Here is a 23,083-nt window from a genome sequence, read left to right as displayed (position 1 = left end):
ATGTTTTCCAATCCTACTTCTGCTTGCACCTGCAGTTCCCTTAGCCTCTTCTTTGTTCTCCCTCTCATATGTTATTTTTCCTTCCTGTACCCTCACTTTAAAATGCCTAGAAAAACTTTCTTAGAAACATCTGAACCTTGTTAGTCGTTTTGGTGCTTCATGCGGGTGACGGCTGTTTTCAAGGCCAAGATCTTTTACAGCAAATGCTTTATGTCAAATGTGGGAGACTATTCTAAACTATTTGGAAAAGTGCAAGTTTATGATTGTGCAGGAAAGTGCTCCTGTTTACATAGTTTGTAACATATTTTAAGATCCCTTCCAGATTTCTAAACAGAAAAGTGAAATTACTTCAGCCTTTGCACAAGCTCAAATAACCATTATGTAATAATAATGTTTGGTTATTTCTTTCACTTAACTTGGGCATTAATCTGACTAGCTATATTTTTATGTGTATCACAACAACTAGCATCTTTACAGAAAATCACGGATGAAGACTAGATTTGCTGAGGAAAATTTACTCTAATGTCAGTTAGAGGGTAGGTAAAAGTCTACACAATGTTAAACTGCAGTTTTGAAAGTTAGATCCTGCAACTGCTGCTTGGGTAAGGATGTTTTCTCCTCTCCGTTAACAGCACCAGGGTCTACCTAAGTTGAAAACCTGTCTTGACTGTTTATAGCAACTCTACCAGACTTGAACCTATTGCTCTGAAATTTTATGTGCAATGTGGGTCTTTTACACCTTGAACAAGAAGACAAGCAAAACTTTATCAAAATAATTTCATTTTTCCAGAATGTGAGGAATTGTTATTTTGCCTATGTTGAACGATTAGGGGAATCTTGTACTAACCAATGCCTTTTCCCAAAGAAATAAGAACTTCTGAAGTATTCCTCTACAAAATCACTATGGCTGCAAGACAGCCCTCTGACAGGCCATCCCACTAGAACTGATGAGGCTGTTCAAGCCTAGTTGCAGTAAAATAAAAAATAACCTCTTCTAATAGATGTTACTGGATGCTAGAGATCAGTGTGACACTCATCAGAGAAAGTGCCATCAGTCATCTCAGCAAGGGTTTTCTGTTGGTGCCAAGTGTCCTAGACTTCGAAGCCATCAAATCAGACTTTGAAATGGCTGATTCCAGGTGGGGAGGCGCAGGAAGCTGAGAGGATCAGGGAGTCATACTGGTTGTATCTGAAAGACAGAGAAGGTGAAAATGTATTCGGAAGGACTGAATAAGGAAAATAAAAGAGGGACCAAAGGGATGGGTAGATGGGGTAATGGAGCAGAGAGATGAGGGAAAAGGCTAATGCTACTTAGAAGGGAAAATGGAAATCAGAAAGACTATTAGTCAGGGAGGGCAGAGACTGAGGAAAGAGATGTGTGAGAGGGAGACGGCAGGGAACAGTGAATTAATTAAAGGATTTCTGAGCGAGGGGAGTGAGCACTTGAAGAATGAAGTCAGAGGATGGTGAGATCAGAACTAGAACACTATACAGACAGAAGGGGATAAGATAACGGGAAGTAGGTAGTGATTAGGCAAGAAAGGATGGAAGTGAGTGAAGTGGCCAGGACAAGGAAAAGATGAGACTGAGCAGAAAATACAAATGTGCTTGGTAGGGTGAGTACTGTGTTACAAAGCCAGAAGGAAGCTCAAGATTGTCCTGTGACTTACTGATTCTTTTCAAAATGTCTTCTCCTGCGTAACGCCTCTGGTCAGAGACTGGTTATTAGTGCTTTCAGAACACTCTACCCTTTCATAAACTGAAGGTCTGGAGACCTAAAGGATCTAAACTAGTGATGCAGCATGGTGTCTTGCTATAAAATGTTGGAGAAAAACTGATTTTCTCTTTTAAAAATCTGAGATGTCACCTATGTTAGTGAACATTATTAATTTTGTAAACCCAGTGCTTAGGAATTGAGGCAAAAGACATGATCTTATTTTGTCCTATGTACCCATATTGCATTTTCTTCTTGCTATAGCTCCACAAAAACTCATGCTTTGTGTCCTTCATTCAAAGAATGAATCAGAAACTTATGGTGAATTATGCTGCTTTGTGACCCTATCTTCATTTGCTGTAATTAATTAATTAAGATAAAATGTGAATGGCCATTTGATTAAAGTAACCGAACTCTGCTCTGGAAAACTGATTTCTATTGCTGCCTCTTGACTCAGACAGCAATGCTCTAAATGCTTATAAATGGATAATAATTATATGGCAGATTTTCTAAAGGTTTTACCTTGATCATCCTGATGTGGTAGCGTTCACCACATGGCTGCCACTGACATCTATAAAAGCTGTTCTTTAAGTAGTCTTTGAAGCTGATTCTGAAAGTAGAAACCTAAAATTAGCAGAAACACTTGCCATACATATATTAATGTCTCAGCTTCCCGTCTGAGCAATAATATCATATTCTAAACTGTACTCCAAACAATTTGTGAAGACTTAAAAATGGGAAGTCTAATTATTGTAGCTGCGTGACTGAACTAATTAGGAATTTAATATTGTAGCTTGTAAGTGGTTAGACTGTAGACAAAGCAGCAAGATGTTGGTAATTCACCAGAAGACTAATTAAAGCATAGATCACATGACTTTAGTGTGTTATATGAAGGTGTGTTTGCAGAAATGTATGACATTTAAAGACCTTGAGTTTGAATTCACAATTTGAACATGTATTGCTAATAACTGATGTTGCACATAAAGAAGTAACTTTGTATATGCAAAGAAGCAATGCACAATATTATGCTCAATACCTTCTGTGTCTCAACGCTCGTGAGAGAACCAGCATGCAGCTGACTTGTGTGACAGTACACAAGTACACAAGATACATGTACCAGGAAGAAAGACAGAGGGGAAAACAGGGTTTTGGATGAGTCTCTGGAGCCATCAGCTGTGGCCCAGTGGGGAGATACAGGCCTGGGAGGACAAGCTGACCTCATGTCTGGGGAAGAGGGTGGGGAGGAAGAGCCCAGGAGTAGTTTCTCTGATCCTGCAGGACTTGCACACATGAAATCTCTCAGCAGAGTTTATCCAGAAAGGATGTTAAATCACTCAGTCCCATATAACATAGGTGATTGTGTTCCACCCATGCACTCTGTATTAATCCTGAGGCTTTATTTGGTCAAAATATTTATTCTCAGTCAAGTAATTTTTATTTCCAGGGAAAAGCAAGTGTCACTACACCACTAGGAATGGCAATGGCTGTACAGCAACTGAGACCTAAAGAGGCACACAGGTCTGTCAAAGTAGGCAACCGTTGCCTCTTTCTGCTCTGCACTGCAGAAAAAAATTAAAAGCACTGGCTTGACCTGGGAGAGGAGACTTTTCCCCATCACAGATCTGATTGTTAATATTGTGCTCAATGTAAGGGGAAAAAGCATAGTGCTTGGAAGGGGGTTGGTCATGGTATTTTTTAACTTAGAAATTTTTTTTTCTATTTTTATTTTTTTCAGTTTCAATTAAAAAAAAGAGATCTAAAAAAAGTTCTTAAGTTCTGCCCATAACATAGTTAAAGCCAAAGGTTGTGCATATGAGGAAGAAAGGAACTAAATTAATGAATTTAAAAGCCATCTGATTGTACATCAAATCCTTTGATTAGTCTGGAGAATTTAATAGTAATACAGTCAAAAAAGATGATCTGCATTTTTAGAGGTTTGGTTCAAGAAGACCCATCTACCATAAAAATACACTCCCTGATGTCATTTTCTGGACTTCATTTCCATGTTAATACATGTGACTTAACTCTTATGTTGTCTTACCTAGAAATTATGGGCAATGGTTTTCAGAAACTAATTATTTTCTAGTATTCAAATAACACTGCAAATCTGTAACTATTTTGGTATTTTCTTCATATTCAAAATCTGTTGTATAACAAAATTGGTTTCAAAGTGTTTCTCAGCTAATACCTTTCAAGTTCCTCTGGTGACTGGTTTGAAAATACATTCATTTATAAATGCTGCTTTGTCTTTGGTATGGGTTTTCAGGACCATGCAGAAAGAGTTTCTGCTTTTCTAAATACATATCAAAAATGGTTATTTGATAGTTGGCTTTTCTACAACCCTAAGATTTATATGCCACATGAGGTCTTTCTTTTTCTTACTATGTTTTAGAAAAAAACATTTTAAAATAAATATAGATTAATTCTACAGCACACCTTTCTATATTTTTTTTAGTTTTATCACTATTTTACTTTTTTTAAATTTTTAAATCTTTCATTTACATTTTCACTGCTTTCACATCATTTAACTAGATTGGTTTCTTACTCAGAAATATTTCTTGGTTTTATGGGTATGCAGCTTTGGAGAAAATTACAGATTTTTTACACTGCTTTAAGTAGTGGGATATGATCTCATAATTTACAAATATTTTATTGTGATATAATTATCTTATTCAAGCTATTAAAAAAATGTGGCCAGATTGTCATGTCTGATAACACAAAAAACCTCTTATTGAAGTAAAGTATCATAACAAAAATTCTCCATCTAAGACATGAAGTTTTAAGATTTACTCTCTGGATATGTCTAGCAACAAGCTGTACATTTTATCTAGGGAAACATTTGGAGCTAAGAACCTTTAATGCACCTTCACTGAGTAAATTACAGGTAATCGTAGAGGTCAAATAAAGCAAGAACCTTACAGTTAAAAAAAAAAGAGGTACTGTCTTTAATACGATAGACACTGAAAGTACACTGACACTTTGACTTTAGAACATAAATGTCTTCTCACAACTCGCTGTGTGTGATTTGAAGTTATCAAAGCATTTAACTACGATGCTTTTAAAGCCTTGGGAAAAGCTGTGTTCTGATGCTTCCTCTTCTCAGTCCACTTTCCACATCATGATGCAGTTATCAGAAGAATCTCTTATGATTCCTCATGAGACCAGGCCTGTATTTGCCTATATTTACCTAGGCACTCTTCTGCATATCTTGTCCAGAAGTGCCCTCTGTCTGAGTCAGCCATTCGGATGTGGAATGAACAGGGATTGAGAGAAAGGTATCGCAGGACCAAGGTGATGCATTGGAGCAAACCTTTCCTCCTCCCAGCCTGGTATCCTGCCTTGTGTGCCATGCTCCTGATGGATCAGGATACTCTGACTGAAGCTATGTTTCCCAGAGCATGCTCTCACTTATGTTAACAATGAGAAAACACTTGGTTTCAGGAGCAGACATCATCGTTTCTTGATTTAACTGAAGTGGGGTTGAAAGGAAGAGATGGAGGAGCTATAGACTACATGGAGGTGTAATCCATCAATAATCTATGCAAAAATATTGTTCAGCCAAACTGCATTTAAAAAGGACACACACTTCTGAATGTTGTTTCTTGTTATCTTTTCCAACCAAGTTGGGATATCCCGATAACCTACACATATGTACTGCTAATACAGCATTTCTTTATGCACATTAATATAAGTATAAAATCTGAAAGTTATAATTAAAAAATCTATTACTCGTAATTTGGATGCACATTTTTATATAACCTGCAAAAAAAGAAATAAGTCAGATGTCTCTAGTCATGGAGTCCAAACAGAGGTTTTTCCAAACCTAAATGATTCTGTGGATCTGTGGTTTGACCAGCTAACATTATTCTCTTTAGGAAAGTCAAAAATCCTATTATCTTGAGATAATTTCTGGTTTTTTGCACTTTAACTGGAGCATCACGACTTATAGTGGTGAGTTATGTGTACTCATAGTAAAATATAGTAGAGATAGGAAAACTTGTGATTTTTAAATTGAACTCAATGTTGATGAGTCAGAATCCAATAATAATGCATTTATTTAAACATAGTCTGCAAATTGATTTTTCACAAAATAGTTCAGTGAGCTCTTAGAGAACAAATTCTCTAACATGGTTTCAAGATATTTTACTTCAAAACAGAAGAACCAAGAGTTCCATATTTTATATTACTTCAGGAGGGTAGAATCTCATAGATTTATAGGGCACTGCCACATCCCAAATCTGAACTTGTAATGCTATATAAAATTTAAATTCTTAATAGTTATAAACGGTTCTTAGTAACAAAAATATGAATAAATAAAATGCATCAGATAATCTTGTCTCAGGGTCACCAAGAAATAATATATTTTTATTGTTCCAAAATTAAAATTAAGTATCCTTCAGAGTTCACTTAAAGTCATGCTGGCTTAGTTCCATTGTAAGAACTATCATTATGTTCCTTTTAGTCTTTATTAAAGCCACAATGAATGAAGGGGAAAAAAAAGAAAAGAAAAACAAATGATTATGTTTCCTGTTTCAAATACTTTGTGTAGGGCTCCCAAAACATTTCTCTCTCTGGAGTCTCAGAAAAAGCATGCCTGAGATTATTTTTCAAAGATTTATTTAAGATTGTGTTACTTGAGAGAAGAGGGAAAATACTGTGGCATCTGAAATTGTGGCTTATTGTGCATCTTGCTTAGTTGAAGTGCCTGTATAGCAAAATAAGAGACTAGAGAACAAAAGAAGATGGAGAAAGAGAAAATAGAATCTCCCACTGCCACCCTTCAGGTTCTTTTCCTCTGTCTGGGCTCACTGTTCTCAAACTTATTTTTCTATTGTCAGCATTGCAAGATGTTCATTCTACCACGTTGTTGGAGTTTTGTGGGGTTTTTTCCCCATCCCAAGAGCATACCAAATTTTAAATACATTGCATAATTTAGCCATAATTTGTGGGGGGTTTTGAGTGGGAATGTGTAGACACACAACAGGGAAAAAAAAAAAGAAAGACAGGATTGCCCTATTTGGTGGAAGAAAAGTTAGGCAAAGGGTTATGGTCTTTTGGGTTGTTTTCTCTTATGAGGAGAAGTTAATGATAGTCACATAATTCTTTGCTATTCTGCTTATTTGCAAATACTGTATTCTCAGACCGTCCTACAATTTGAATATCAGCAAGTAATTTCCCGTTCATTGCCTTTGTAATTTCAGCTTTCTGATTGCCTTTCTAATTGCAGCTTTCTCTTAATGCATTGCTCCAAGTACTTTCTGTCTTATCTCCTGAATTTCTTTTTACTTCCATGCTTGAATGTACACAAACTCTTCTCCTGTATATGATAGTGTGTCATGGAGTCACTTAAATCCACCTTTTATTTATGGAAACTTGAGAGACATATTACAAATGTCTGTTGTTCGTTAACTTAAATAATTTAGTTTTCACAAATCACTGTTTCACTTCTGCTTACTTTACACATGGCTGACTGAGTTAACTTGTTGAAAGCAGTCTGAAATTAACTTCTTTACACTAGTCTCTAGCTACCCTTATTATGTATTTAAATTCAGAATTCTAGTTATCTGGATGAGGTGAACGATTGTTGCTTGAGGGACACCAATGTACTGATAAACATTTATCTTTAATCTTTTCGGCTAAAGTAAAACTCCTTAGTGGTTATGAGAAAGAATCAGCTCCTGGGAGAGGAGTCTTCCTTGATTTTGATAGCTAACCATTGCCTTTCTAGGCCTTCCAGGGGGGATGGTGCTGACTAGCACTGTGTATTTAACTGTGCTAGTTAAAGGCACATTGGTACCTTCATTTTTATTCAATATCTAATGCCACCTGAGCAAACCCCTAGTGTTTCGTGTGTGCATCTTTAGATTTGATGTTGCTCTGCTGTGAAAAAGAAATAAGTGAAATTAAGAAGCTACACTGATGCAAAAAGACACAGGGACAGGCAAAGAAAAGCTTCCCTTGATGACCTTTCTACTGGAAATCACATCAGAATACACAGATAGAACTTATTTCTAAACAGAAATAATAATCAGATATAATTTAAATTCTGTTTATTTGGAAGAAAGGAGAAAGTGAAGCAACAGAAAGGTTTGGCTCTGTTCATTACTTTATGTCTTTGTTAGACATTATGCTGAACCCTCATCCTCTGGGAATGCCGTACAAAATTTGAGGTTTTGGATACAATTAATTTTACTACATGTTGGGACTTTTACAGGTATTATTATCTCCTTCAGCTCTTTCTGCGCATCAGAATCTCGTTATTCCAAGTTCTGTGCAAGCAGAACAAAGCCACAAATTAAAAAAAAGTATAAGAGCCAAATCCTCTGGCAAGATGCCATGTGACCAGTCCGAGTTGCTCTACTGGCAGTTTCTGGCCCTGGAGTGGACTTGTCTGGCGGTTAGACAAGAAAGATCTTTCAGCCCTATAACTGGATTAATTTCGACTGAATTATCTGTGGTGTAACTGATAACTAGCTTCAGTGATGTTGTTAGAGATTGGAGGTGATATTTTCAAAAAGAGAGTACAAATTTTCTGCTTTGGAAAATGATTCTGAAATGAAAACATTGGGTAACCCACAGCAAGATATAAAGGTACTGTGTGAAATTAAAATAAAAATAATTACCAGACTGACATGTAACAGTCATAATAGATGCACCTTCTTTGCTAAAATCCTTTACACTATATTGTGTTTAATGAAAGCAAACATAAACTTAGGTGTGTAGTTCAAGTACTACATATTCCTAGAATGACATCTAATATGGTCTACTAAAGATAAATATAATGCAATAAAACTGAAAATGTAATTCTTGTTGCAAAAGAAACAGCTAAACATAAAAAAATTGCTAGTGTTTTAGAAATTACTCTGTTGCAGCCATTTGATATTCTGAATAAATGCCACTGTCTCATTTGCACCCAACAAAATCTAATATTACAAACATGATGCATATGCAACACATATGTTTAGAAAAGGCTATAGGCTGAACAATTACCATAGCAGAGGAGCAAATTACAGAAAAGGCAATGTGGTGATAACAGTTTAATTATACTTCTGTGAGGATCCTGTACAGATGTTTAAATCTTTTAAGCCACTGATGCTTTGCCTTAAGGATTAATGCTAAAGCACCTATCACCTCGAGATCAAGGTCTATTTTGGTCTACAAATTTTTCCCAACGGGCGAAACAATGTGTGTACATTAAACAGCACTAAGGTTCAAGTGTATAAACTCTGTTTTGTTCTTGCATGGAACTAGAATTTTTTCAATATGCTATTTATGTACAGTTTAAAAATTATTTTTATTAACATTTAAATAATATGGGATTTCTGTTACATATTCCCAGAAATCACTTGGAAGCTTTTCCCAAATGAAGAATCCAGTTTAGGAGAGTTTTTATAAAGGCATATGTTGAAAAAAGAAGTGGATGAAGCTGTAGTAGGTTAAATAAAATCATGCAAAAGTTAACTTTTTTATTTCTATCCTGAAATACAGTGGCTTAACTTCATCCTTGTCCCAGTCATAAATTACTCAAAAATCCCTTGTTTAGTGGGAATAAGCTGAAAATTCTGAACAAACCCAGAAAAATTAATGTAAGAAAGAATTAAATATCATTCACTTCTAGATATTCTTGTAATGGTAATATTTAGACAACAAATTATTTTTAAAAAGTTTTTAAGATGTTATATCTTCTTTTTTTTCTGTCCTTTGGTGATTTCAATGCTTCTGATCAAAGTTGTTCACCACTTGTCACTATTATTCTTTGTTAATCGTTAATTAAACATCTTTTGAGTTAAAAGAATTCATAGTTATAAACTTTTATAACCTTGTTCTGATGATTTTACTTTGAAAATTAAGGTTATAGGGCCTATGAGGTCTGCTCTATATTGTACTAAAAGTTTTTCAAAGCCAGTTCACCTGCCCTTAATGTACCTTTCAGCAGAAGGGGATATTATTTAATCATCTTGAAGTATTCAGGCACAAAAATGACAGGCAAAATCGATTTCAGCTTCAATGTTTCTTTCGTTGACTCCTTCGGTTTTAGTTGAAGAAAACATTCTGTTTCAAAGCAAGCATTTCAAAAGAATATTTTCAGTCTTCTCTTGATCCAGCCCATCTCCCAGTGTGTCTACAGGTACAGCAATTAAAATAAGTTATTGGAGCGTGGGAAAAAATCGCATCATTTTTGCATTAGTCTCTTTGATAACTTGGGCTTTTGTAGGTAAAATAACTTTCCATCAGAGTAAGTACAGGGTGGATTCTTCATTGCCATGATCATTACTTGGTCCTTGGCTTCTAAGGACCCTTTTTTAAAACAATTGGATTTCCTCAGCCCCAGTACTTTTAAACTGCTAACTCAATCAAAGTGAAGAAAACATGTTAGCTTATTTGACTAGTGCAATTCATGAATCATTTTGGACTCATGGCAATTGGTTTCGTGCAAGTCAAATTCTTGAAAACACAAAAATATTTTCCTGATATTATGATATGCCTTCATTTGAATCTATATCCAATACAGCTGAGACTGGTGTGACTAGTAGGTACCAGGCAATGAGTAATGTTGCTTTGATTAGTTTAATTGCTTATGACTCAGTTGAATCAGGCCAGTACTGTTCCCATACAGAGTCATACCCACTTGTTTTATGGAAGCTACAAGTAACTGTGCTAAGTCTCCATTCTTACAGTGCACATGTCCCTTTATTAGGTTTCTCAAACAGTGTTTGTGACCCAATCTCTCCATTTCAAAGAATGTACTAAACCAGCAAGCTTAATGAATCAATTTATTTGGAAGGAAAGCCATGTTCTCCTGGGAACATCTTGTTCTTGGCTTTCCCAAATGCGTTCCTTCTTTTTATTTCATTGTATGAGAGCTTAAAGAGGGGTTGTCATGTTCTTTCTCCAGTTATTCTGCATCCATGCAACAAAGGAAAGAGCCCTACCATCTATACTAGATGACAACCCAACTCTTACTTATTCCTTTAACAAGGGAAAGCAGAGTTAATTTAGTCTGGTGTTTAAAGACTAGCAGGAGAAGTTATCTGCTTTCTCCTTCACTGTAGGTGTCTGCTATAGCAATAAGTGTCTTAAAGCAGCAGGTCTAGACAAGCTTAAAAGGTGCATGGCATGAATTCTTTTCTTTTTGAAACTTTGAGAAGAACTGGGGGATGGCAGGGGACCTTAAGTACGTGACAGTCAGAAATACTATTTTGCAGAATCATGAAGATGCAGTACTAGGGAGAACATTTTTCTATATTGAGACAACAAGCATCTTGTAAGAAAGATGCTTGTTTGTGGGTCTGCTTTTTGTATTGATATTGGTTCACCTACTTATTTTTTATTTGTTCTAGAAACATTGGAAATATTTTAATTTTTATGATGATCACTATGAGAAAAAAATTTGCTTGTACAGAATAGGTGGAATGCATGCAATTAGCTCTATGTCAGCAGAAGGTAGCAGACGATTTTCTGTAGGAAGTATAAAAAGAAGAGGTTATTTTACTTGGACATATCTGTAAAAGCAAACCTTCTGATATAAGCAAGTCTGTCACAGGTATCACTTTTCCTCTTCTTTCAGCTGCTAAAAAAATTGAAAAAGAAACAAGTTGCAACAAGAGCAGTTCAATCTTTTAATAGTGGAAAATCAACCAAATGTAGAAAATTCAATATCTTTCGTACTGTATCACAAACACAGTTCATTGTCTTGGCATGATAAACTCCAATGTCAGTCAAGTCTGTATTTGCACAATAATAAGCACAAGTTTTTGTTGCTGCTGTTGCATTGCTATTTTTATCAATTTCCTCACATAAAAGACAGTGTGTTTACTTCTTCAATGCAGAACATAATTGTTTGGACATTATCTAGCATTTTACAATTAATTTTACTCTCTTATCTCCTGTCTACCTTTGTCAGCTTTGCCAAATATTTCCTCAGAGAGTTGGAGCTTTACCACACATAAATCTCCTGCAATCAGCAGAGTCCAAACTTCTGTCTTTTTTTGAATAAACAAAGTGATGTTAACAAGTCAGTGGACAAAGACCAGTGCTTTCAATGATTGTATAACTAGTATGAACTGTTGAGTTTTGATGTCTTAGTATCTCCTTTCCCAGGCAGATATTTACATGCCGGGGTAATCCAACATAGCAAAATATGAGTAATGCAGAGGAATAGATATCATCAAGCCTATAAATGTACAGAGAATTCAAAACATTAAACACCATGAGTGAGTTATTCTTTGTGGAAGAGTACAGATTTCTAAAATGCAACAGCAAATCCCTTAATTAGTTCAGGAATTAATACTATTTGACTAATGAATAATAATTCTTGGAACATGATGTGAAATTCCATTGAATGGTACTGTGAGAAAATAAATTTCAAATAAATTTGAAATTTAAACTGCATGGAGATCAGTCCCTTTAAGCATGAGTTCTGATCAGTTTAAATATGTCTCCAGTGTGTAGGGTAAAAAGCTTGACAGGGTAAGCACAACTGATCTACTGCTTCTATAATGGATTGTAGAGTAAGAGGTTGATGGTTAGTTTTGGATGTTTTCATCTGTGTTTAATTTTCCCACATTGGTGTCTTTTACCAGACATTTCATTAGCTACTTAGATCATAGCAAATAACTTCACTAAAGGGAACCTCAGTTTCCTGCTCAGCTTTTTGCAGAAAGACACTAAGTACTACACATACCCTGTTTGCTTAACATTATGCCTGCATAAGATTTTTTTGCTACTTGTTTTCTGAGTGGAACAAGTTAATGGTAATGTTCTAAATACAAGTACAGAACAGCATAAATCTTTATGAACAATGTGCAAGTGTGAATTCACCCTGGGATTAGGATGTAGCTTTATTTTTGGTACCTATACATAAAAGGCATAAAGAACTAAGGCTCTTTGAGTAATTGCATGGGTTACACAGTTGTGGATAAAAGCAAATCAACTTTTCAAAATCATATGGTGGTTGTTAGCTGGAACATATAACTTTCTATGCAGGGGGCTTCTGAGAGCACAGGTAATTCTGTACATATGGAAATAATAGGATATTTATCTCAGTTTTCTGCAGCTACTGCTCTTGCATTTCAAACAGTTGTAAAAACACTGTCAAGGGCTTAACTGGAAGAAGGTTTTTCCAGAAGAGACTCCTTAAGAATCTGAAATATTTCATCGAATTTCAGGTGATTTCCCTTAGTCCAGGAGAAAAATGAGTGCAAAAAATCAGATGTTGTGAAAAAGCATACTCCTTTTTAATCTGAGAAAGTTGTGTGAAAGATTAAACTTTGACTTATGAAAATAGCCTGGAAAAAAAGCGGTATGTATCAAAAGTAGCAGATTACTATCTGAATAGGCATCACATCCCAGTTAATAAAGTTTGTATAGAGTATTTCAAGTGCTCTAAGACAGCAATGAAATTTAAAATATAATTTGTATTAGAATTTTTTTTTTGTAACAGCATCCATTAAGTCAAATGATAGCTATAATAAGAAAGTGATATTCCTTTTTGAAAGTACTTCAAAAATGTGAACCGAACAAATTTCATTCTAGAATAATTTAAAATCCTCTCCATAGTATACTCCTGGGAAGAAATTGGTCTTGTATGACAAGAAATCTGAGTTGGCACCCTGCAGTCCATTACAGAAGCTGTAGATCAGTTGTGCTTACCCTGGAAAAAGTGGTCGTGGTAGAATTTGTCCCTCAGGTGCACTGGTGCAACTGGTAAGGCATCAGGCAACTGCAAATGTAGGTGATTGCAGTACAGAGAGCTGAAGGACAGGGGACAGGTAGACGACTCCGGCTGCCTTGGCTGTCCCTCATCAGCGTCACTCTGCCTTTCCCCTCAGCACTGCTTGAATGAAGTCCCGTGTTCTGTGAAACTACTTCCTAAAAAGCATGGGCTTAGCAGAACAACATCTGTATATCTAAACTTCACATTGATAGATTTTAAGCAGTATCTCCACATTTTTTGGACCAGACTGACAACTCTTCCAAAGGATTCATAACGGCATCTTTATGTTGTCTTACTCATATTTCAGCAAAACTGTGTCACAGATCTGATCTTAATTGTCTTGCTCTTTGATCCTTTACCAGTTTACACCTAGAAACTGTTTTAAAATGAGAATTAAATCAAAAATATATGTCTGATTTGTGTAAAAGGACTTCTCTATCTGGGTCTAAAATTTCAGCACAAATGAATATCACAGAATGGTTTGGTTTGGAAGGGACCTTAACGATCATCCAGTTCCAACTGCCCTGCCACAGACAGGGATATCTATAGCTTACCTGGTATATTGTTATAATTAATTAATTTCTAGTGCAAAGAGAAACAATCCTTTAAAATAGTGGACTTAGGTCATTTGTCTTGTATAACTAGCATTTTGATCTTATTAGGAGGATGAATGGGGAGGAATTACCTGTTTGCTGTATATCAAAGGAAATTTTAATTAGCTAACAATATAACAGGGTTTTACCAAGTTTAACAATTATTTCGTATACTAATTGTAATTGAATGTCCAATGAACTAATATTTATTTGTTGATACTCACATTCAAATGTAAATGACTATTTATAAAAGCATAATATCAAATATCTTTAAACACATCACAAAGTAAGCATTTTTTTTTTTTTGTTCCCATTTAGTCATCTGTGACTCTTTGGAAGATCATGTTTCTGGAACTGGGGTCAGGTGCCCCCTGGGCTACTTTCCATGTGGCAACATCACAAAGTGTTTGCCCCAGCAACTTCACTGTAATGGTGAGGATGACTGTGGGAATCGGGCCGACGAAGAAAACTGTGGTACGTGGTTGAGACTTTTCTCTGTGTCTGGCACCTGTAGTCACTGAAACCCATGCACCACTCATCCAAAACAGAAGACTATAGAGTGTTAGGAACAGAAATGTTACATGCTTTGCAGAGGATGCAGCAGGTCTGCTTTAGCTAATAAAACCACCCAACAAGTCATTTGCTAGGTGAGAAGAATGGATCACATTTTTCTGTGTATATGGTATCGGTTTATCCAGTTTTATCCCTGCTTTGAACTTGTTTGCACATGTCATTTTGATGTGTACAAATGGATGTATGTGATCTGTCAAAGATCGCTACTGAGAAGTAAATGTGTGCTCCAACACAGTTTATGTAAAGCTTAATGTGACTTAACGTGGGAAACATAATTTAGAGGAATTGTTAAGGGTTTTCAGAAATCGCTTATGCCCTTATTTGAGATAAACACATCTGTGTGAGTGTATTACACAAGCTGCACTACCAGCAGGCTTTGGGTTTTGAAAATGTAAAAATTTCAGAGAATACACACAGTCAGGTCATTTCTGCATGTTGTTATGATCCTTATCACTTCTGGCCCCTCTGGATGGTAGCTGTGAGCTTGACTTGGCTTGTCAAGTCCTGATCCTACCCTACTGCAAACTGGATAGGATCAGGATATAGGCTTTGCGTGGGCACTTACCCCTGCACGCTGCTTTTTTGTGGGCATGGCCCTGGCACAGCTTTAGTTTGTGCTGAGCCTCATCTCTTCCACAATGTTTGGATACAGCTTAGAGGTGGCACAGACCTGGGATAGTCTGGAAAGGGGCTCCTATATGTTGAGAGAAGAGAGCTTGGCCATTTTGTTGTGATCTAAGACCACGGGGAGAGAAAATCAGCCCTGACACATTTTATTTATTGGTATTGTCATCTTACTAACAGCCTGCATATTTTCAGAGGTACTCTTCAGAGCTGCTGATCCATGGCAGATGGGGAAACTAGGCTTCCTATTCCTTAGTAGTTTGCCTGTAGCCATGGATGATAGCCAGGTGCATGATGCCCTGCCTCACAGGTTGCCTCCAGCTCTCTGGAGCCAAGCAGGTGAACTGTTTACCTGTCCCAGCCAGGCATGTTGCCATCAGATCTGGGTGACAGGAGTGGGATTTTGTAGTTTTATGTCATTTACTGATACTATAAACTTACTTTCTCTTGTAATTAATCAAAATCCTGAACAAAAATTATTCATTCTGTTCTTTTCCTGTAATCATCTTGGCATAAAATGGCAGAAATTGCTGATGGTGTTGCCCTCTTATGTTTAAAAAGTCCAAGGTCCATAAACCATGTTTTATCTATGTTTAATTTCTGTATAATACCACACAGTCTACTGTACAAGGACTTGCTGAAAGCATACAGCTTGATGTAATGCCAGTTAGGATATACACAGTTTTGTAATGGGAAGTACAAGACAGTATAGAATCACAGAATCATTTAGGCTGGGAAAGAACTTTAAGATCATTGAGTCCATTAATCAAAGAGAGCTCTTCACTTCTCATCTGTATCATTACTGACACAGAACTGAGGTATTCTTGGATTACCGAAAACAAATTTCAAAAATTCAATTAGGACTAACATGGATTGGCAATGAGCAGGGACAGTGTTGCAAGAAGGGATTTATTACTGAACCCTGAAAAAACAAACAAGCTTCATGAAGTCCTTAGTATTGCCTTAGTGTTCTTCTATAGAAAGGAACATACAAGACAATTCAGCTGCAATATTGAATCCTCTTTTGTGTCTAGTAATTCAAGAATGAGTTAGCCTTGATTTCTGAAAACCTAAATTAAAAAAGATGAAGAGTCATTGTATTGACTTATTGGGAAAACTATACTATTGATGTTTTTCTCATATCTTGACCCCTTATTCTTATTTAGAAATACATGCCATGTATAACAGATTAATGTAATATTCAGCAGTAATATTTTCTCAAAAATTGGTATTGCAATCAAAATTCATTGTTTGGTTAAAGGAAGAGTCACTTCCTTTCCTGAAAATATGGAATGTTCTGATGAGATTTTCTGCAATGCCTCTACACTGTAGTAAGTGTGGGGATCTTTGTGGGATAACTCAGTTTTGTGAGTATTCATCTTGCTTAAAATACAAGAAAGGAAGCCTCAGTGATTAGCTCCTGAAACAAAGAAACAATGTCTTTTTTTTTTCCCCTGAAGTTTCCCAGGACCACCTCAGCATGACTGGTTTGTACCAGCAGTTATATCTGGCTCCTTCTACCTATTTTTTAAGTTTACAACTAGTTTTCAGTTGAAGTCATTACTCCTGGTTATAGAAAAGAAATTAAAAATTAAATTATTCCAGTACAGTAATTGTTTCATGCAGTACCATTAAAAATTTTAATCTCATCCACAGGGTATACTAATTAAGTAGCTCAACTTTCAAATTCCTGAACACTTTTTCATCAATTTGAATGAGAACTTTGAGGTGGCAAATCTACAAGGTTCAACTCAACAAGTGTGGGAAGGAAAAATGAGTGTAGACCCTCAAAGGAATTAAGAAATACTTTTTTTTTTTTTAATGTGTGTATCTCAAACAAAGCTAGATAAACCAACTGCTTTACTAACAATTTCTTTGGTAATGATAAAGCACAGTAAAACCAGTATTATAATATAAGGAAAAAGAAAGTAAAAATATGTCACAGACTGTAGTTCTTCCTGTGATGGAAAGAACAATATGTCGAAGAGGAAAAGGAAAAAAAAACCACTTCTTTTGAAAATATAATACTGCTGTTTGAAAACAAAACAAAACAAAAAAACAACAGATGCTCTAAACACAAGAAAATTCAATATCCAACCGTTCAATAGAAGCCCTTAATTGTGCTGAATATTAGCAGCAACTGCAATTACTGAAATAACAGTTATAAGAAACATCAGTGAATGAAATAAGAAGAGAAGCAACTAGCATAAAAAGCACATGTAGGTCTTTCAAGAGAGTTACTTTATAAAACTGTTTGAATACCCTTGAAACAAAAAGGCAGCAGTGCAAAAGAGACCAACATTATAGGAGCCTCTGAAAATAATGAAACATGTCACTCCAACTATCTTGTAGCAAGTCCATCCCTTTTTTCTCTTATTTAGGAAATTTGTCTCATTCCCCTCTTCATTCCTATAGAAACATTTATTTTTGTAATCTTTGAGATAATTTGCAGTATTAATCCTGTTTCAGGCACTGTGTGTGCCTGGTAACAGCAAAACATCATTATAAATATTTCAAACTAAACCAAATCCTCAGTGAGAGATGTGTGCTCAGACGTGCTGTAATCACTGTTCATATCCAGCCTCAGCACATAAAGATTGGCTTTGTGGTGTTCTCTTCAATTCTGCTTCCTCTTTCACTTCCACAAGGTCCAGAGAAGTGAAATGACCTCAAATTACAACCACAGGTAGAGCTGAGAAGAGAATCTAGATCTCAGACTGCTGTGTTAGTGCTTAACCTCAGGGTGTGGACGTTGGGAGGCTCTCCTTGATCTATTGCTGGATAACCTCAAATGTGCATGGAAAATACAATCTTATCTTTTTAACTTGAAAACATAGTCCATCAAGTAGAAGTGAGTGTCTCTGCAAATCTGTCATGATAATAATATTTCTAAATAAAAATAATTTATTTAAAGTTTTGTAAATTGTCATAAAGCTCAAGGTTTTGAGGAATTTCCTTTTTTAGACTTTAGTGTGGCAGTAAATTTTTCTCTGATATTCTGCTTCATTGTCATCCTTGTTGAAGCACCAAGTTCTTAATTAGGCTGAGGGTACTGTGAAGCAGTTAGCCTGTATCATACTTCACCTGGAGTTATTTTTGTATCTGTCAAAAAAATTCAAAATGTGCAGGAAAAAAAAAAGATATAGCAATTCCAGCATCCTTCTGTGCCCAAGCTTGTTTAAGGATCAAGCTTGGCAAAGCAGAGGAAGTTTGATATTGTTTTGTCCTACTGAGACTAGATTTGATTTCAAACATAATGGCTCCTGGCTAATTTTCCAAGTAAGAACTTTTTCCATTTGTTTACAGCTGTAAGATTTGATTCTGTAGCTACTTGGAGTTTATAGATGGGAGGTTACAGCATTTGTTTACTTCATCAATTTTTAAACATGAACAGGAAGGATAAATACTAGGCATAATCACAAATTCTGCTCTCCTAATGCTATGGCAGTGTTGACATGGGATTTGTTCCTAAAAGAAGAAACTAATATTTCTTACATTGAAGACATTACAGCTGCAATGTTACTGTTAATGTAGTCTAAACAATCTCTAGGCAAATTCTTTGATGCTCAGTGGCATAGTAAAAGTGCCAGGTACATATTCCCAAGTACAAATTCATGGAAAGAAGTGTTTTGGGATCTCTGCTTTGACAGTGATGCTTAACGATAAAACAAAATTAAGATTAGCAACAGTAGATTAAAACAGCATTTGAATAATGAAAAACAAAAATAACAGAATAAGAATATTTTTTATGTCGTTTTTTACTAAGCCTACATGTGTTTTATTATCTCAAGTTGCATATTTGTTTAGATGAACAAATTCTAACACATGAAAAATTGAAAAAAAAAAGATGAAAAGTTAAATTGTAACATAAATGTACTCCATGCATTTGGACAGAAGTAAACTAACATTGCCAGTAATCACCCATGGTTGGTGGGGTTTTTTTCAAAATACCTATTGAGTCACTTTAGACTCAGCAGTAGTACACACACACACAAAATAATTCTTTTATCTGCTCCTAATAAAGCATTTAAATTTTAAAACTTACGCTTCATTTTTTCTTTTTCTACGTTCTCTGATATGCTGTCTACTTAGAGGACTGAATGAGCAAGTTTTTGTCCTAGATAAGGGTCAGCTTTCCCTGAATAAAATTATCTTACTATTACATGCAATGATAAAAGCCTAATATTCTCAGTTTAACAACTTTTGTGTAATTATCTCTTCTGGATACAACACTGAGTCAGTTACCATTTCGTAGTCATAACATGCTAATTATGAAGCGCTGCAAAAATTCTTAATGTAGTTAAATTTTAAATCACTGAGAGACTGAATATTTGTTTTTCCTGTGTGATCTTTGTTGTAATATTTATTGTTCCTAATATTTCATACATTCTACTGGATCATCAGCACAATTTGGTCATCAGAACTGTAAATTCCTGTAAATAATGCTGCAGCATTATTGTGATGCCAGTTCATGGAAAGAAGCTTTCCAGTAAATTGCAGAGTAGCTTACCTCAAGTCTCTTGTTTCAAAACCACCCATCAACTCTAGAATTTAGCTTAGGAGAAATATTGAGCTATGATCAGACCTCAAAAAGTACTGGGCTTTTCTCTGGACTTTACATCCTACCTGGCCAATTTAAAAGCATATTTTACAAGGTGTCTCAAAGACACATCCCTATTGCTCTGTTACTAATATAATTACATGTCAGCATCCTGTAGCTACATGTTCTTAAAACATGTACATACCCCTGTATGTAACGTACAGGTGCACTCATTTCTTTATAAATAATGCTGCTTTCAGATTTAGAAGTTTTACTAACTTCCATTAGTGTTTGATATTACCCAAACCTGCAGTCAAAATCTATACAGTTATTGGATTTCTTGTGTTCTGTTCTAATTTAAAACACAAACAATACAACTGATGTAAAATCTCCAGCCTCACCTCCTGGGGTTTGGACCACAACCTATCTTATGAAGCAAGGCTGAGCCTGAGGAGAACTGGTCTAGGCTGACACCACTAAAATCAATGGAGAGACTCTCACTGTCTTCAGTGAGTAAAGAATCATAACGTCCCTTAATTAGGAAACTAATGAAAAGCTCATATGTTTCCAAAAACCAATGTTTGTGACCCATGTACCAGCCTTCCTAAAGAGAACTAGAAAAGACTATTTGGAATTGCTAGCAGTGATTTTAATTTTTTGTCTTTAGAAGAAGAAAACTAGGCTGTGGTCTACTGCAACTTGCCACAGAAACAGTAGATATAATATATAGTCTCTTCCCATACAGTCTGTGATATATAACTTTCATAAATGTCTCAATTTTTTTTAGCTCAAACTTAATTAAGAATTTAGTAGATATGGTTTATGTTTTGTTTAAAATTAGGGTTACTGTCATATCACACACTGAAGAGCTCCTATGTTCCATTTCAGAACTGATTGTTAATAGAGGTTCTTTTATTACTAGTAATCTCTACAGGAAATGATTATGTGCAAATAACACAAGTATAAGTCCTATTTAGAATAAAAGGTATTTAAACATAAGAATTGTAAAAAATGTAAACACCAGAATTCTTAATGATTTCAAAACAAAAATCATACACATTGTACCTTACCACTTGCACCTCTGCAAACCAGATTGGTTTGCCATGAATGGGACATCAAAAACCAGCAACTGCTGTTACACATTTGACTACACTTTAGCAGTAATAAAATTGGCAATGGAAGAGACAATGTAACAGTGTTTGATTTTATCTTTTTTCATAAGCAGCATCTTTAATTATGCAGAGCAGTTAATGGAACAAAGCAGCCTGAGCTATTTTAAGAGCACAAGTTTCCTCAGTGTTTAAAAATTTGGCTTCTGGACAATTTTGCTGATAGTTCTGCAAAACTGTTTTTTGGCAGCTAGGCAATGGTTGCAGTGTGTCTGCATTTGTTTTTTAATCACAGTGTCATAGCCACATTTTTCCAGTCCAATGAAGCAAGAACAGGCATACAGATTTAATTTGTTTCTGACTCTGGAGGAGTTCTTCACTGGCTAAATGTATTTGTCATTGTGTTGCTCCCAGGCCTAAGAAGTCTCTGAACAGAAGACAGCATTCTGCTCCCTAGTTGCAAAGATCGCTTATAGAGGTTCGTTAAGCTCTGTGTAGCTCATAGGCTGAAAATCACACAGGTTTCCAGAAGAACTGGGGCAGGGAGCAGCTGTTTGAAGTCTTGCACCTATTTGCCTCTAAAAACACAAGACCTCGTCTGCTACTATGTGCCACACACTTCACGGGGTGACTAGCTTGCCTTGTTTAATAAGTTACAACATATTACATCTTTTTTTTGACGGGTTTATAAAAACTTAACAGGATAAAATAATACTCTATATTATCTCATGGTATTTTCATATGTGTTTCTTTGAAGGTCTATAGATTTACAGACAATTATTGCAGTTCTGTAGATTCATTAAATCACCATCTAGATTTCCATAGCAGAAATCTAAATGTCTATGTTTCAAAACATCTGTACAAAAGATATATGCTTTAATATTACAGGATTACTCATAAGGGATGAGAAACTTTAGACGGTCTCAGTTTCCCATTTTTGCCTCATGACATTGCAGAAGACCTTGACAATTTTATTTTTGAAATTAATACTAATAATGAATAATGTTATAGTCTTATGTTTTCCTGGCATGGTATTATTTCCCATCATACTTAAAATATGAGATTTTAATGTATGAGGCACTATTCAGTTTCATTTCATTTCATTCATTTATTATTTCATTAAATAATAAATTTTGGTTTTGAAGCATAAAATAAACATTTGATAGTCCGTAGTGTACTTAATATGTTTCAAATACTTGGCAAAAGATAGGATTTTCAAGCTTCATGAGGAAATTTTTTTCTATAGTCAAATTTTATTCTTGCTGTCATTGCCATTTGTCAACAGTATATGGCACTGAAATAATCAGGTTTTCTCTGATGTGCAAGTATCAGCAAATATAATTGCTTTGCTGAACTTCTGGAGGCTTTTAATCAATTTTGCTATTGAATCTTTAAATATTGTTGATAACTAAGAGGAACTTTTACATTTCACTAGACTTATGTCTCTCCTGATCTCCATGGTAGTGGCGTATCGCCAAGTGAACTTTGAAGCAACTAAAGGTTTCATAGGTGTATTCATGCCATTAACTCTTTTTAATTTATTTAAAAAATTGAAAATACTTTGAGAAAAACTGAATAGAAAATCAGAATAATTTATATAGATTGAAAGTATTGTTATAAAACTAAAAAGCTCCTCTGTGCATGTGTTTTATGGGAATAAAGATGCAGTATTGAGAAGATGTTTATCTTTTGGAAATTTGAGCCTGCTTATTTTCTTAAAAGTTGCACTAGCTTAATTAAGTTGTTTTAAAATCAAGAATAAACTTGGTAGGCATAAAATCTAGCTCATCTTGAGAACTGTAAACCTTATTTGAATTGATTTATTTCCTGTCTGTTTTACTATGATTGCATTGTCACATATAAGCAGAAGAACCACATTTCAATTAACCAGAAGGTACAGGAGGCAGCCAATGTGCAGTGACACACAGTTGGGTGTGGGGTAAATTGCCTTTGAATTGACTGATAAGATGTCCAGTTCTAAGTTCTTAATTTTTTCTGCTTGGATATGTAAACTGGGACTGTGAAATTCCCTCATAAATCTGAATGCTCCAGACACCACAACACTCCACTTGGTAAAATCTCGGTGTGGTTTTGGTCTTACTGTAAGTTATTAGGCTGTATCAGTGTGCCCCAACACTGTGGAAAAGGGCAATTATATTTCTACATTTGTAAACATTTTTAAAGGAAATGAGTTTTCCTTGTATGAAGAGATAT

At 35.4% G+C, this 23,083-nt stretch overlaps 1 protein-coding gene across 1 annotated transcript in view; it reads left to right on the top strand.

The window, feature by feature from the left end:
• RXFP1 (relaxin family peptide receptor 1) overlaps positions 1 to 23,083 on the top strand; it is a 45,775-nt gene that overhangs the window by 1,940 nt on the left and 20,752 nt on the right. The window contains exon 2 of the mRNA XM_027636345.1: positions 14,342 to 14,497. Within this exon, the coding sequence (XP_027492146.1) occupies positions 14,342 to 14,497 (156 nt within the window). The remainder of the gene's footprint in view (positions 1 to 14,341; positions 14,498 to 23,083) is intronic.

The sequence above is a fragment of the Corapipo altera genome, unplaced genomic scaffold, assembly GCF_003945725.1.
Source record: "Corapipo altera isolate COAL_440 unplaced genomic scaffold, ASM394572v1 22b, whole genome shotgun sequence".
NCBI classification, from domain to species: Eukaryota; Metazoa; Chordata; class Aves; order Passeriformes; family Pipridae; genus Corapipo; species Corapipo altera.
The sequence above is the reverse complement of the archived record's forward strand: the minus strand, read 5'-3'. Positions and strand labels throughout refer to the sequence as shown.